Source organism: Dasypus novemcinctus, chromosome 26 (genome assembly GCF_030445035.2).
Source record: "Dasypus novemcinctus isolate mDasNov1 chromosome 26, mDasNov1.1.hap2, whole genome shotgun sequence".
Lineage (NCBI taxonomy): Eukaryota > Metazoa > Chordata > Mammalia > Cingulata > Dasypodidae > Dasypus > Dasypus novemcinctus.
Window position 1 is genome coordinate 57,851,155 of NC_080698.1, and position 14,772 is coordinate 57,865,926.

The 14,772-nt window shown below is 63.9% G+C and overlaps 1 protein-coding gene across 3 annotated transcripts in view; it reads left to right on the plus strand.

Moving 5' to 3' along the window:
- The window catches only part of EEFSEC (eukaryotic elongation factor, selenocysteine-tRNA specific), a 246,729-nt gene extending 233,047 nt beyond the window's left edge, over positions 1–13,682 (plus strand). For 2 of the 3 annotated variants that reach the window (XM_004473414.3, XM_012530959.3), the window contains exon 7: positions 13,264–13,682. In XM_004473414.3, the coding sequence (XP_004473471.1) occupies positions 13,264–13,454 (191 nt within the window). In that variant the 3' untranslated portion in view covers positions 13,455–13,682. The remainder of the gene's footprint in view (positions 1–13,263) is intronic. The other variant, XM_058288879.1, reaches the window with a different exon arrangement.
- The last annotated feature ends 1,090 nt before the right edge of the window (positions 13,683–14,772 follow it).

Below are 14,772 nucleotides of genomic sequence, written 5' to 3' on the forward strand. Positions count from 1 at the left end.
TAGAGGGTGGGGCTGGAGTGTGGCTAGGTGGCGGGGGGCCAGAGGGGCTGGTGTGCCCTGCGCCAGGGTGAGGGGCACAGCCGGGGATGCCGTGGCACAGCAGAGTGGCAGGATTGGCCTGCGGTGCCCGCTCGCCCCTGGGGCCCAGTGGCTTTCAGCTTCTTCCCCTCCAAGAAGCTTTTCTGTCTGTTCTCTCTCCCCCTGGGGGGCAGCCACTGTTTAGGTGCTGATTTAGCGCCTGGCCTGCTGGTGCCCAGCGGAGGCCAGAGCTCCCGCCTGGCAGTGGGGCGGCGCCAGGCTCGGGAGGGAAGCATGACCACAGTGGCTTCCGGCACAGGCTGGTAAGGCTGGGCATGGCGGTCACCCCGCTCCTCCTCTGGTGCTGAAACACACCCTAAGGTACAGGCGACCCGCACGCGCCCACCTCCAGTGCACCCCGGCTGGTGCTTGCCCAGGACCCCAGCTGGAGGCTTGCCAGCTTCCAGGCGTGCTCAGCAGGCACACGGCTCCCACCTGCCCTCGCCAGACCTCAGTGCCCAGGTGAAAAACAACCCTGCCGGCCGCACCGGAGAGGGCACCGAGCCCTTGGCCACAGGAGAGGTCCCTGGCGTTGGCTACAGCCCCCGGGCAGCCGCAGGCCGCCTGAAGGAACGGTGAAGCAGACCCCGCCAAGCAGGGCCATGGGGCTCCACTTGGCACACGGGCGCAGGGTCCCCACAGCCCCAGGGCCGGTGGCGTGGCCAGGGGCATAGAGAGGCAGTCGCCGCCGGGCATCCAGGGAAGGGTGGCGCCGTGGGCTCCGACCCCGCCGGGCCCAGGCCCAGGACCCCGCGCCACCTGGCTGAGCTGGGGGGTGGGAGGGGCCGCCTGCTGTGCTCTCCTGGTGGCTCAGCCCCTACAGCAGCCACAGCCCACACGAGCCCGCCCGGCCACCATCCCCCTCCGTGGGCCTCGGCCCCCAGTCCCACGGCCGGCACGATGGAGAGGGCCGCCCGCTGGGGCTCCGGGCAGCGTTGCAGGGCAGGGAGGGCTCCTCCCCGTGCCTCGCCCGCCACTTCCCAACCGTGAGCCAGGGTGGGCACTGCTGCCACAGGGGCGCCCCTCAACCCACCCCCACGCCACCCCTGCCCTCTGCCTGCCGGCCCTGCCCGCCCAGCCTCGCCAGCTTGGAGACAGGGCCGAGGCGGTAATCAGGAGCCCACACATGGGCCTGGAAAATGACTGCTCCCTGGGCTTTTGTTCGCACTCATTATTCTGGATGGTTCTTTTTTTTCCCCCCAAGACAGAAAAATGACATTTTTAATATGTGGAATTTTTTTTTTAAAGAAAAGCAATACATCGGAGACTTTTATTGTCAATAAGCTCTACCCTTTAAACGAGTTATCTTAGTTTCTGCTCCGGGTATTTTAATTGGAGATTAACGGCTGTTAAAGAGCGTACACCTTGAGGGACTGGGTGTCCAGAGCAGTCAAATTCAGCTCCGGCCCGGGGGGCCATGCCCCGTGCCCTCCCGCCCTTCCCTGGCCTCAAGGGCTGCCTGGTGGGGCAGCCGTCCCTGAAGGACGAGACCACCCTGGCCACAGCCTCCCTTCAGCAGGGGGGAGTGGGCGAGGGGGCCCAGCCCCTGCCCTGGGGCGCCCCAGCCCCCCAGAGGGGCAGAGGAAGGTCCTGGAGGTTGGGGGCTGCGCAGCCCTTGGTGCCACCCCAGCAGCACTCTTCACAGCAGGCCCCTTGCCTGGGCCAGGCTCTGGCCTTCGGGCACCCAGGAAAGAAAAAGCAAGACCCCATCCACGCACCACCCGCGCAGTGCCAGGAACTCTAACTGCGCTGTTCTCGCCCCACGGCCCCGTTCAGGCTGGTATGTGTTGGACGTGAGGATGCCGGAGACCAGTCAGGGAGCCAAGGTCCCCTGCTCCCCTGAGCAGCCCGGGAGGAAGCGCCTGGCACCCGAGGCCCCGCCCAGCTCTGCAGGTGCTCTTCCTCTCCATCCTCCCGTGAAGGCTCAGGCTCTTAGTCCTGAGAGAAGGAGGAAGGGGAAGGACTGGTGCCGTGCACAAGGCCCTGTGGCTAGGAAGCGGGGACGGGAAGTGGAGGCCAGCACCTGCCACCGGGCCAGCGCGGCTCACCTGGCCTGACACCTGCCTCAGGTGGCACCAGCCCTCTGGGTCCCCGCCCTGGTCCTGGCTGCTGGGACTGTGTGGATTCCTACCGGGCCTGCGCCAGGGAGACCCTCTGCCTGTCCCCACTGCTCCAGCGAGGCCAGACCGCGCCTGGCCCACGCGCCGGCCTTCTGAGTCCACAGTGCCGTCCCTGCAGCCGCTGAGCCCGGGAGCACGGCCCTCCCCCGAAAGCTTCTGATCCCAGCACCTCCCACCCCCACCCAGCCAGCCTGCCCCTCCGGCCTCGGGACGCCCCGGGCCCCACCCGCCTGCCTGGGGCTCCTTCCCTCTCCCTGACACTTTCACCTGCTTTTAACGGTTACATGTGTCCACGTCCCATCTCCCTTACAACGCCTGTGGCAGAAGGGAGAAAAGGGAAGTGAAGGAAACGCTGGCTCTGGCCTGGGTCGGACCTGGGTTCAGGTTCTGGAGCTGCACTCGCCGGCCGCCTGCCCAGCCCAGCCTGCTCCCTTGCAGCCTCAGCCTCCCACCTGCACGCAGCCTGGGTCAGCCCCTGCCTCTCTGGGGAGGACGCTCTCTGTCCAGCACAGGCTGGGTGGGCCGGGGGTGGGGGGTACCTGCAGGTCCCCCAGGGGGCTTGGCCAGCCCCATGCTGATGGGGACCCAGTACCCGGGCCCCTGGCCGGGCTCGAGAGCGGCACACCTGGCCACGGTCAGTGTTGTGTCGTAGCGCCTTCTGGAGGCGGGGCCTGGCTGCCATCGTCATTGTCGCTGTCCCAAACAAGGCATACACCACGGCACGGAGCACAAAGACACCCCCCCCCCACCGGCGTCAGCCGCCCGGGTCTCGGCATGCAGGCCCACAGCACCTCCGTGGGCCCCCATGCCGCTTGCCCCAGGCCAGTCCCAGGCCAGGGCGCCATCCCCTGGCCGTCTCCAGGCCCGGCTGAACAGCCTCCGTGTTCGAGGAGCTGAGTAGAGCGTGGCTTCAAGGGGCCCGGGCATGTGCGGGGTGTGTCCAGCGCTGGGCGAAGCGTGGTCGCCGTGGGCCCGAGCGGCAGGCCGCCCTCAGCGGCTCGTCCAGCAGGCCCAGCAGCGGCTCGTCCAGCAGGCCCGGCGCCACCCCCAGTTCCCTGGAGAGGAACCTGGGCCCGCCCTCTGGGGCTGACGAGCAGGGGCTGCTGGGGCCTCACCTCGCTCCACCCCCAGCTGTCTGGGTGACCTTGGGCAAGTCGTCTCCTGTCCCCGGGCCTCAGTTTCCACATCTGAACAACCGACAGGGTGGTAGTGTACCTACCCGCGTGAGCTGCATGGAAAAGTGGCCTGTGCTGGGCAGGAGCATGGTGAGCCCAGGCTTTTAGGGGCAGTGGCGCCCTGACTGGGGGGCATGCGGGAGTTGGGGGCCTTGGGGACCCAGTCCAGGGCGCAGCCATCAAGGGCGCAGCCATCAAGGGCGCAGCCTCTGGCCTCACCCCATCCCACCTCTGTGACCGTGGGTCAGGTACACAACAGATGCGTACCTCGGTTTCCTCATGTGTAGATGGAGCTGTGGAGCGCAGGTGAAACCCCGGGGCCGTTCTACAGGAAGCGCCTAGACCCGTGCCTGGCACATAGCAAGGGCACAATGGAGAGCTGTGATCGCTGGTGCCATTCCCGCTGTCACCGAGCCTGGCTGGCGCCCGTCTGCGGGACAGCAGGCCAGGCCTGCCTCAAGCTAGTCAGCGTTCTTCCCTCAGCCCTCCTTGCCCCTCGGGCAGTGCTCAGGGTCAGGCAGCGGCCAAGCCCAGCAGCCCAGGCCCACCTCGGTCACCAGTGCCCCGCCCCCCAGGGCACCCAGACCACAGAGGCAGCAGCGGCCTCATCACAGCCTGGTCCAGCCCACGCCACCTGGACTGGGAGACTCCCGCGGCGCGCAGAGGCCCCACACCAGGTCCTGTGCCCCTGCCTCTTGCCCACCCCTGCTCCTCTGTCCCCTGCCAGAAGCAGCAGGGCCTGGGGGGGCCGGGCACCGCGGTCAGACTCGGGGCTGCAGCAGGAGGGCGGTTTTGTAAAACCCCAGGCCTGAGTGCAGGTCCCAGCTCCACTGTGGACAGCGGCGCAGCCCCGGGCAAGGCCCTTGAGCTCCCCGAGCCTGTAGAGGAAGGTCCGCGGGGTGGGACAGGACCTGGCTGTGCACGGGCAGCAGTTAGCTGCTGCTTTCCTTTTGTGTCTGACCTGTGTCACTCAGTGGGTGTCTCCCAGGTTCATCCACGTGGTTGCGTGTATCAGAACGTCATTCCTTTTCAAGGCCAAATACAGTCCACTGTACAGATAGACCGCATTTTGTTTACCCGTTCTTCTGTTGATGGATACCGGGTAGCTTCCACCTTTTAGCTTTTGCGGATAATGCTTCTATAGACATTGGCATACAAACACCTACCGAGCCCCTGCTTTCAGTTCTTCAGGGTACGTATGAAGCAGCGGGATTGTCAGGTCATATAGTATTTACAGTTTCCTGAGGAACCACCAAACCATTTTCCACAGTGGCTGCATCATTGTACGTTGCTGGTAGCAATGTATAATTAATTGTTATAATGTATAATGTGTAAGCATTCCTAGTTCTGCACATCCTCACCAACCTTACTTTGCTTATTTTTTATATAATAGCCACCCTGGTGGGTGTGTGGTGGTATCGCCCTGTGGGTGTGCGGTCTATCTGTACAGTGTACTGTATTTGGCCTTGAAGAGGAATGACGTTCTGATACACGCAACCACGTGGATGAACCTGGGAGACACCCACTGAGCGACACAGGTCAGACACACCCCTGATGGCTAAGGTGTTGGACGTCTTTCCCTGTCCTTGCTGGCCATTTGCAAGCCTTCTTTGGGAAAGTGTCTATTCAAGTCCTTTGCCCATTTTTAAAATTGGATTATGTGTGTTTTTATTGTTGATTTGTAGCTATCCTATATATATTCTGGATATTAAACTCAGACCAGATATATGGTTAGCAATTACTTTCTCCCACTCTGTAGGTTGTCTTTTCACTTTCTTGATAGTGTCCTTTGATATGCAAAAGTTTTAAACTTTGGTGAAGTTCTTTTTATCTGCCTTTTCATTTTTACTTAGCTTTTGGTATAAAATCTAAAACTTTATTGCCTACTGAGTCCTGAAGATGTTTTCTTATGTTTTCTGGTAAGGGTTTTATAATAGTGACTTTTATATTTAGGTTGTTGATCCGTTTTGAATTAAGCTTTGTATATTGTGTAAGGTTGGGGTCCTCCTTTGCAAGTGGATGTCCAGTTTTCCCAGCACCTTTTACTTTAAGAGACCATTCTTTCCACCAGCAAATGGATTGGCACCCTGGACAAAAGTCAGGTGGCCGTACAGGTATGGGTTTATTTCTGGAACTCTTGGTCTGTATCTTTATGCTGTTTTGATTACTGTGACTGTACAAAGCTTTGAAATTGGGAAGTGTGAGACCTCCAACTTTGGTTTTTCTTTGCCAAATTGATTTGCCTGTTCCAGGCCCCTTGCAATTCCATATGAATATGAGGATCGACCTTTCAATTTCTACAAAAAAAAATCCTGCTGGAATTCTGATAGGAATTGCATTGAAACTGTAGACCACTTTGAGTAGTGTTGACATCATAGCAATATTTAGTCTTCCTATCTATGAACATGGGCTATCTTGCCATTTATTTAGGACTTCTTTGATTTCTTTCAGCAATTTCGTAGTTTTCAGTGTACAAGTCCTTCACCTCCTAGATATTTCATTCTTTTAGGTACTATTGTGACTAGAACTTTTAAAAGACTTCCTAAATGGAATTTTTAAAAATTTTCCATTTCAGAATATTCTTTGCTGGTGTTTAGAAACACAACCAATATGTGCATGTTAATCTTGTAGCCTGCAGCGTTGCTGAATTTGTTAGTTCTAGTAGTTTTCTTAGGAGTTATTTAGGATTTTCTATAGAGACAATCACGTCACCTATGAATCGAGATAGTTTTACATCTTCATTTCTGATTTGGAATCCTTTTTTTTCCTACCCTAATCACTTTGGTAAGGAATTCTAAAACAAGGCTGCTTCTTCCAGATCTTAGAAGGAACGCTTTCAGCCTTTCCTCTCAAATACAGCGTTAGCAATGGGCTTTTCATAAATGCTCATATCATTTTGAGAACGTTACCTTCTATTCCTTTTTTTTCCCCCTGATCATGAAAGGGTTTTATGAAACACCTTTTCTGCATCATTTGAGATGATCACATGCTTTCTTCCCTTCATCCTGTCACCTTGGTATATTGCATTGATTGATTTTCTTATAGTGAGCCATCCTTGCACACTTGGGATGAATCCCACTTGCATGCTTTTAAAATGCTGTTGGATTCAAGTTGTTCGTATTTCATTGAGGATTTTTGCATCTGCATCCACGAGGGCCCACCCGCAGACTTTTTCCACATTGCTGAAGCTCGGCCAGCTGGAGTCAGCTCGGCCAAGCTGAGGAAGGGCAGCTCTGCTTTGTGTGGGGGAAGAGGCTCCCAGTGCCCATGGAGATGTCCTGAGCGAGTCCAGTCCTGTACCCCCTCCCTGTCCCTTTCCTCCCCCACCCCAAGGCCTTTGCAAACAAGCCCCCATGGACTGACTGGCCCGGAAAAGCCTGCCCGGCCATTGGGGGAGGATTAGGAGCCAGGAAGGCAGCAGTGAGCTCTGACCTGCCCTCCAGGCCCCCAGGACAGAGCCAGCCATCAGGGCCTGCCACGCTGCAGCTAAGAGGGTGTGGGGCAGGCAGGGCACCAGCGATGCCCTCCTGGAGCCGCCCAGGCCGCCCCCAGGCAGCCACACATCTCCTGGCTCGCGGAGGCCACGGAGCCCCTCCCCGGCCAGGCACCGGGGACACCGGGCGTGTTCTCCAGCCGCTGCCCTGGGTGCTCCTCCGTAATGACAGGGCTCTGGCCACGGGGCAGCTGTGGAAATCTGGGTCTCCTGGGAAGGCTTCACCAGCCACTGAGCCTTTTGCTGGGGAGACTGGAGTGGGACTTTGCCCCCGAGTAGAGAGGCCAGTGGAGGGCTGAGGGCCGGCAAGTGAGAGGCAGGGCCAGCGATGATGCGGGGAGAAACCACCAGGGCCCAGGCCAAGGGCCAGCAGGGGCGGCCCCCGAGGGGCTGCTGGAGGAATTGGGATCCCTTCCTCAGGGGTTGTGAGCCACTGCTGCATTCTGAGCTGGGAGGGACGACCAGGTTGTTTGTTCTAGAAGGATCTCTGTGGCAACAGTACCAAGGGCAGCTCAGAAGGGGCCGGGGCTGGCAGGCAGGGGCTCCTATGGCCACTCTGGTATGAGAGCGGCTGGCGCTGGTGCAGAGGGCAGCGCACGCGGCCCCCACTCGGGGGACCAGTTGAGGCTCTGCCCCGGCCCGGGTCCCCGGCCGCACGCGGGCAGCCCACACCCCTCTGAGGGAGGCCTGGCGGACCGAGTCCCCACGCCTCAGTTTCCCAGCGGTGACAGGAATTTCAAGAGGCCAGGTCTGAGGAGGCCCCACATTCCAGCCTCGCCTCCACTGCACAGGGCGGGTCTCGATCCCGGCTTCACAGGCGAGAGCGTGGGGCCGGAGCCCTGGCCGCGACCTGCTGAGGGACGCGGGCACTGGCGGGGATGTGGCCGGCCCACACGCAGAGCCCAGGCCGCTTCCAGAGGAGTCGATGACAAAACCTGCCTCCCTTCACGCCCCCCTTCCCTGTGATAACTCACCTTCGTCTCCTTCTCAAGACCAACTCATTTCCTGCCGATTTCAGAAAGGTTTTGTTTTCTGTCTTAAAAAAAAAATCCTTCCCTCCACGATGCGCCGGTTTTTCCCTCCCCCACGCACCCCCGGCCCCCCAAGCCTTAAAATCCATTATAATTTCAATTTACACGGTGTGGGAAAGATTGTCGCCAAGTGTCCTTTTTTGTTTCTGAAGAATTCACCGTTGCTGTTAAGAAGCTTAATGTAAATTAAAGGAGGAATTAGGCAACATTAAGACATCAAAATGCGGGCGCGTGTGCTCCCGTGCCCACCGCTTCCTGCGCAATCAAAGGGGCACGTGGAGCCGTCAGGCGCGGGCTCGGGACCCTCAGCGGAGAGCACGTCCCATCAAGGGCCCATTCTGTCCCCGCCTCCTCCTAATTCCCTTTGTTGCGGGGACAGTGAGGTACACGTCTGATAAAAACTTAATCGCCTTATCTTTTTCAAGCAAATTGCATCTCTGTTTACATACGGTATCCGTGGCAGGAAGAGACAGGAGGGAAAACCAGGAAGCGGCCCACGCTGGCAGCCGCTGCAAACAGCTCGAGCGGGCTGGATTCAGGAGCCCGAGCCTCCAAGGAGAAGGTCTGAGGACCTCCAAGGCCAGCACAGAGGGCTCGGGGAGGCGGGAGCCCGTGGCCCGTCCCGGGGGTGCTGCCTTCCTGGGGCATCACCGGACTCGCGCCGACCGCCCAGCCTGGCCCTCAGACCCCGGCCCGGCCTTCCTCCTCATAAACCTGCCGCCGCCCGCCCTCGGCCTCCTCAGGCCCAGCAGGCCCGGAGCTGGCCTGCACTGGCACCAAGCCTATGGCGGCTGCGTGGTGCCCTTGACCGGCCACAGGGCACAGGCCGGGCAGGTCACCGCAGCCGGGCACGCGCGGGGCCCCGTGTTAGACAGTCGCCCGCTCTTGTCCATTCTCCCTCCCACTTCCGCCCCTCATCTGCCCATCCTTGCCCCTTGCCTCGGCCTCGGCCACAGCCCAGGCAGACCTGTCCCAGGGCCACAGTGCTGCCCCCTGGCCTCCCGGGACCCCTGGGAGCTAGAGAGGGGCTGCTGCGTGGACGGAGGAGCCAGAGACCACTTCTCCAGAGGAAGTTCCTTGCTGCAGCCCAGCAGGTGATGGGGGCAGTCACCTCCTCTGGACAGTCCTCCTGCTCACAGGCCCACCCCTCTTGTCGCTCCAAGGCCCTCCAGGGCCACGCGCCCCTGGCCGTCGCCATGCCGTGGCCAGCTTGGCTGCCGGATGCTGACCCCAACGCGAGCCCGGCCCCTGCTCGGCTCCCTCTCTGTGCGGTAACTCCAGCCCCCCCAGAGCTGCTGGTGACTGGGGTGGGAAGTGCGGCAGAGCCTGGAGTTGGCCGCCGGCCCCAGGGGGCTGCCGGGGGGCGCTGACCCCACGCTGCTAGCAAGGGTCAGTTCCTGCCAGGGGGCGCAGGCCGCCCACCAGCGTGGAGGCTTCCAGTCTGGCCCTGGACTTGAAAGCGACGCCAGCCATCAGAGGCCACCAGAGGCCTTTGATGGCCGCCCCAGCTGGGGCTTGGGAAGCAGCCACACTCCCCGCATTCTTCCCTGATTACCCTGCCCGCGAGCCCCCGTGCAGCCAGCCCATTGTGCCCTTGTGTGGGCTGGGCCCTGGGAGCGCGTTCCCAGGGAGCGCCCGGGTTCCCAGGGAGTGCCTGGAGCAGCCTCACCCCAGGGGCACGGCAACCCCCCCCAGCCCGGGGTCTGGGGCTCGCCAGGAAGGGGGGCAGGGATTCGGGAGGAAGGGAAGGGGCGTGGCGCCGAGATCCCCATTCGCCCTGAGCCCGCCTTCCAGGTGGGGAGCCCACAGCTCCACCTGGAGAGGAGGGCAGGCGCGGCGGGCAGGGGTGCCCGTGTGTGTCCGTGTGTGCCGGGGGCCTGCAGGCCGGTCTCTGCTGAAACGTCTCCCCTTCGCCCCCTGCAGCCCTGGGCAGCCCATCGTGTTCCCCTCCAGCAAACGCCCCGGAGCCCCGGGCACCCGCCTGGGAGCGGAGGGAGACTCCCTAGTGGGGAGACAGGCGCAGAGAGCGAAGGCAGCGACGTGAGGGGCGGGGGACAGGACGCTTTCCCGAGAGTCCGGGAAGGGCACGCCAGGCGGGAGCGGCCTGTGCCAACGCATGAGCGCGCGGAGCCTCGCTGGACTTGGTGGCTCCGAGAGCCGTCCGCGGGCTGCGCAGAGAGACCTCACCCAGGGGAGGCCCCCGCTGCCCCCCGCCGACGCCCACAACGTCCCGCAGGTTCCAGCCACGCCGCCCTGGGGCGAGCACTGGGCCTCCTCTGGGCCTGGGACCGAGCCCCGGTGGCCAGGCTGGTGGACCCAGATGTAGCCATCCCCTCCGGAGTAGGGCCAGCCAGGACGGAGGCGGGAAGTGGGGAGAGGAGGAGGAGGGACGCGGTGCTCGGCGCCCCCTCCACACGCCGCCTTCCCGGCCTGGCCCTGCGTCGAAGGCTCTGTCGGGCTCTTCCAGCACTAACAGGACTCCTCCTTCTGGACGACACGGGGCACGGTGCTGTCTGATGCTGGGACATGGCCTGGCTGCCGCCGTGACCGCTGGGCCCGGAGCTGCCCCAGGCTTCCCCCGCCTCGAGAGCCCCAGAGCAGAGCGGTGTCTCTGCCTCTTACCGGCGGCCCCGCGGCCCCGTGCTGAGCCGACGCCCCGGCCGGGCCTCAGATCGCTCATTGGGGCTCTCGGCGCCGGCCCTCGCGTGTGTGCGCCAGGCGCACGGTGGTGGGTTGGTGGCCGGGAGGGAACCGAAGGGACCAGGCCCTTGGCGCCCAGCGACCTGTGGCCCCACGAGCCTCCGCCATGCCCGCCGCAGCCCCCCCAGAGTCTCCTCGGCCTGGAAACTTTCCCACCGGGTCCTCAGGTGGCCCGGCCCCCCGCCCTGGCCCCGGCTCTGGTGTCCTTCCTCTGTCCCCTCCAGCCGCCTTGCCAGCTTGCCTCCTCTTTGCTTGTTGCCGTCTGTCCCTTATGGGTATCTAACAGGGCATCCAACCTTTGCCTTCCCCACCCCCGCAAGGGCCCAGGGCACCCAGTAATTCTCTCAAGTAAAAGGCACAGGAGGTGGTTGGAAGAGACCCACGGGGGGCCAGGCCGTGCCAAGGCTCTGCTGGGCGAGCGGCACGGTCCCTGGCCTGCCCCTCGGCCTCCGGCCCCCCCACGAAGCTCTTCACCCTCCCCTTGCCACTTCGCTCGGGGAGAAAGCGGCCACGGGGGAGGTAAAGCTGCCTTCTAATGACACCACCGCAAATCCGAGCAGCCCCACAGCCCCTGGGGCCAGGTCTCCAGACCAGCCCTGCAATGGTGGGAGGCCAGCAAGCCCCCAGCTCAGGAGAGCCCGGAGGGCCCGTGCTCGCCAGCGCCAGGTAGATCTTCTGGCTGTGCCCGAGCTGGGCGACGCGAGGCATGCACTGTGTGTAAGGAGAGCCGCGGCGGCGAGGTGAACAACGATTGGGCCACGCCTGTCTCCAGCCCACGGAGACGCCGCCAGGGAGCCCGGGCCCTGCCGCCATCAGACCTCCTGGCACCAGAGCGAGACGAGCGCCTGGGCCGTGCCAGGGTCTGGTGCCAGCCTCTGCAGAAGGAAGTGCGGGCCAGGGCCAGGGCTTCTAATACCTGCAGGCCCAGTGGCGCTGCAGGGGACTGGCCTGGGCCATTTCCAGGCCGCTGCCGCCACCCCCAGCCCCGGCCCCAGCCCCACAGGAGGTGACCGCCTGGGTGTGGAGCCTGCAGACTAGAGCCAGGGCGGCCCGGACCTTGGGCCGTGGCTGCCCAGGCACAGGAGGCTCGTCTGCTCTCCCTCGCGGTGCGGCAGTGGGCAGCGTTGTTTCCTGCTGCTTCCAGAAGCCCCCTGGCCCCTGGAGCCCCGCTAGACCGGTCACATGTCCTGAGGGCTGCCCAGGGGAGTAGAGATGGCGGGCAGCGTCCTTCAGCCTGTGTGCCCTGAACAGCCTGCAGGGAAACGCGTCCTCTGTGGCACGGGGCGGACCCTCGCATCTGCCCGGTGACTGCGCAGAGGAGCCCGAGTCGGCCCCGCGTCATCCCCCCCGGCGTCTGCGAGCTGCAGGGCCAGGGTCAGTCTGTCGCAGAGCCTGCATTCCTCCTCAGAGCCATTCTTGAAACTCACTGAGAAAGTGGGTCCCTCTCGTGAATGGGGGGGGGCCTGGTAGCTGGCATTTGCCGTCAGGTGTGGCGTTCAAATCCCAGCTCTTGCCAGTACGTCGTGGGGCCTCGAGCGAGCCTTGCTGCTCCAGGCCTCAGGTCCTCTGCACAGTGAAGGGCTGCCAGCATCTTTCGCAAATGCGCAATGAGGGCCTGAGGTCAGAAATGGCCACCACCCCATGCTGTCCACCGGCCCAGTGCCCCCTCTGGGTGAGATGCGGTGCTCCCCGTGTCTTTGATTGCCTGAGCTCCCTCGCTGTCCTCTCGGGGAGAATCATGCCCGGGCAAGCTGGAGAACGGGAGGCATCCTCGAGTGCTGACAGGCGCGGGGCAGGCTGCACCGGGAGGGCACCGGGCTCCTTCGGCCTTGTGCCTCCACCCGGCTGCCCGCCTGCCCTGACCCTCGAGCCTCTCAGGACAGGCTAGCAGGGTACCCTCTTGGGGTGGACAGAGCCATGCCAGGCACCCCCCCAGCTTGGCATGCCCCGCCCTGGGTGGGTGGGCCGCATCCCAGGCTGCCCCCATGCTGGTCTCGCCTCGGCCACGCCCCAGCCCGGCGGTGCCCTCCCGCCAGGAGCCCCGTGGGGCCTGCCCGCTCTTTGTGGCTCGCAGAGGCCAGCCCGACGAGCCCAGCCCTCCCAGGAGGTCCTTACCGATGAAGTCCCAGCGCAGGCCCTGGGAGCCCAGGCCTAGGGGGAGCCCAGCCTGAGTAGGGGAGGTGGGCACTCTTGGGCCGAGGGCCAGCGCTCATTGAGGCCCATCGTGTGACAGGAGCCTGGGAAGGGCCGGGGCTCAGCGGGGCCTGTGGCTGGGGGCAGGGGGGCAGCAGGGCCCCAGCCCGCTGAGCCCGGGGTTGTGGCACGGCGGCTTACAGCGGCCCGGTCCAGAGCCACCAGCAGAGCCTGGCGCAGAGGCAGCTGGCGGGCGTGGGGCCTGGGTGCTGTCCACAGAGCTCGGCTCATTAGCGCAGGGAGCCTCGGTCCAGTGTTAGGGCAGGGGGAGCGGGGGGGAGAGGGCAGGGGCATTGCAGGGGGGCGGCTGGTATGGACCCAAGCGGTGGAGGCGGGCGCCGTGGCCAGGCGTTTCAGAGAAGGTGGAGAGCGGGCAGAGGGGCGGGTGGCCTGGCACGGCTAGGACGGGGCTGCCGAGGCGGGTGGGGGGCGTGGACAGGGTCGGGTGACGCAGCTGCCTCTGTGCCCCGCAGGTGGCCTCAGCCCCGAAACCAGGAAGCTGCTGACACCGGCCATGAAGAAGCGGGGCCGGGCAGGCCGCGCAGGCGAGGCGGCGGCGGAGGAGGAGGGCGCGCGGCCCGAGCCCGGCCCGCCCGTGGCGCTCAGCCTGTCCTTCAAGCGCTACATCTTCGACAGCGACAAGCGCATGGTGCAGTCTCCCTGAGCAGGCCCGCAGCGCCCCGCCCCTGCGGCAGCCCGGGCCACGCGCCCTGCCGGGGGACACGGGGTCACCCTCCTCACCCAGGCCCCGCCGGGGGCGCCAGCCGCCCTCCTCACCCAGGCCCCGCCAGGCCCGGGGCCACAGCAGGAGGGCACTGGAGGCCGACGTCGGGCCCGCCTGCCCCCCGCGCTGGCACAGCGCAGCTGCCAATAAACGCCCGCGGCCCATCGAGCTTGCTGCTGTCCTCTCTCTCTGGTTGGGATGCGGGGAGGACCCCAAACTTGGAACCCCGTGGGGGAGGGGGTGCTCAGGGCGCCCGGTGTCTCCTGGGGCCTGGAGGGGGCGACTGTGGGGTTCTGGGGGAGTCGGGCCCAGGGTGGGTTCCACGTGGCCTGAGTCGGTGGGGGGGGGCAATGGGGGTGCTGGGGAGCAGGAGCACCCCGCATGTCAGGAATTAGGCAGGGACAGGCGGGGGAGAGGGGCCGGGGCTGCTGAGAGGCGGGGGCCAGGGGTCCCCGCCTGCAGCCCCACGCCAGGGGCCGGGCATCCCTCCTCCCAGGGCGAGGTGCCCTAAGCCAGGGCCCCCGGCCCCCCAGGCCCACCCGCCCCCAGGCCCCTCCGTCTGCCGCTCAGCAAGGGGTGGCATGGGGGCCAGCCAACGGAGGGGATGGAAGCTTTTAAGGACGTGTGCCGGCCGACGGTCCAAACGGCCTCTCTCCAGCTCCAGGCAGACACAGGGCCTCCCTTTTATCCCATTAATCAGTGCATTAGGCTTTAATCTGGGGGGAAATGGCCTTGAAAATATTAACAGGGGCAGGCTGTGATGCAGTGGTTGGGGGTTGTTAAGGCCCAGAGCCGGAGGCCGAGAGGAAGCAGAACGCGACACCCACAAGCCTAATTCAAGGCCCTAGACGGTGGGCGTGATGCCGCCTTCCCAGCAGCCTTCACGTGCCCAGCCTTCCCCGGGGGACATCCAGGTGAGGGCAGGGAGTGGCCGGGCTGGGGGCCCTTGGTTCTGATTTCGGCCCCCTCGGCAGGGACCCCGTGGAGAGGGCAGAGGCCCAGGGCTTGCTCAATTGACGTTGGCTGCCACTGCGGGGTGCGGCGCTGCTGGTCAGCTCAGCTCCACGCCCATGTGTCAAAGAGGGACCCATGTAGGGGCTGCCCCCAGCACACAGCACCCCTGCTGCCACCCGAGGGAGTGCCCGCGACAATTACCTGCAGCAGTCCTCCCCTCCTCTCGTTCAACCTGCAGCCAGCCCTGCAGTCGGAGCTCTGCCACTCTCTCACCAGTGGGAGACTGAGGCACAGAGAGGCCCTG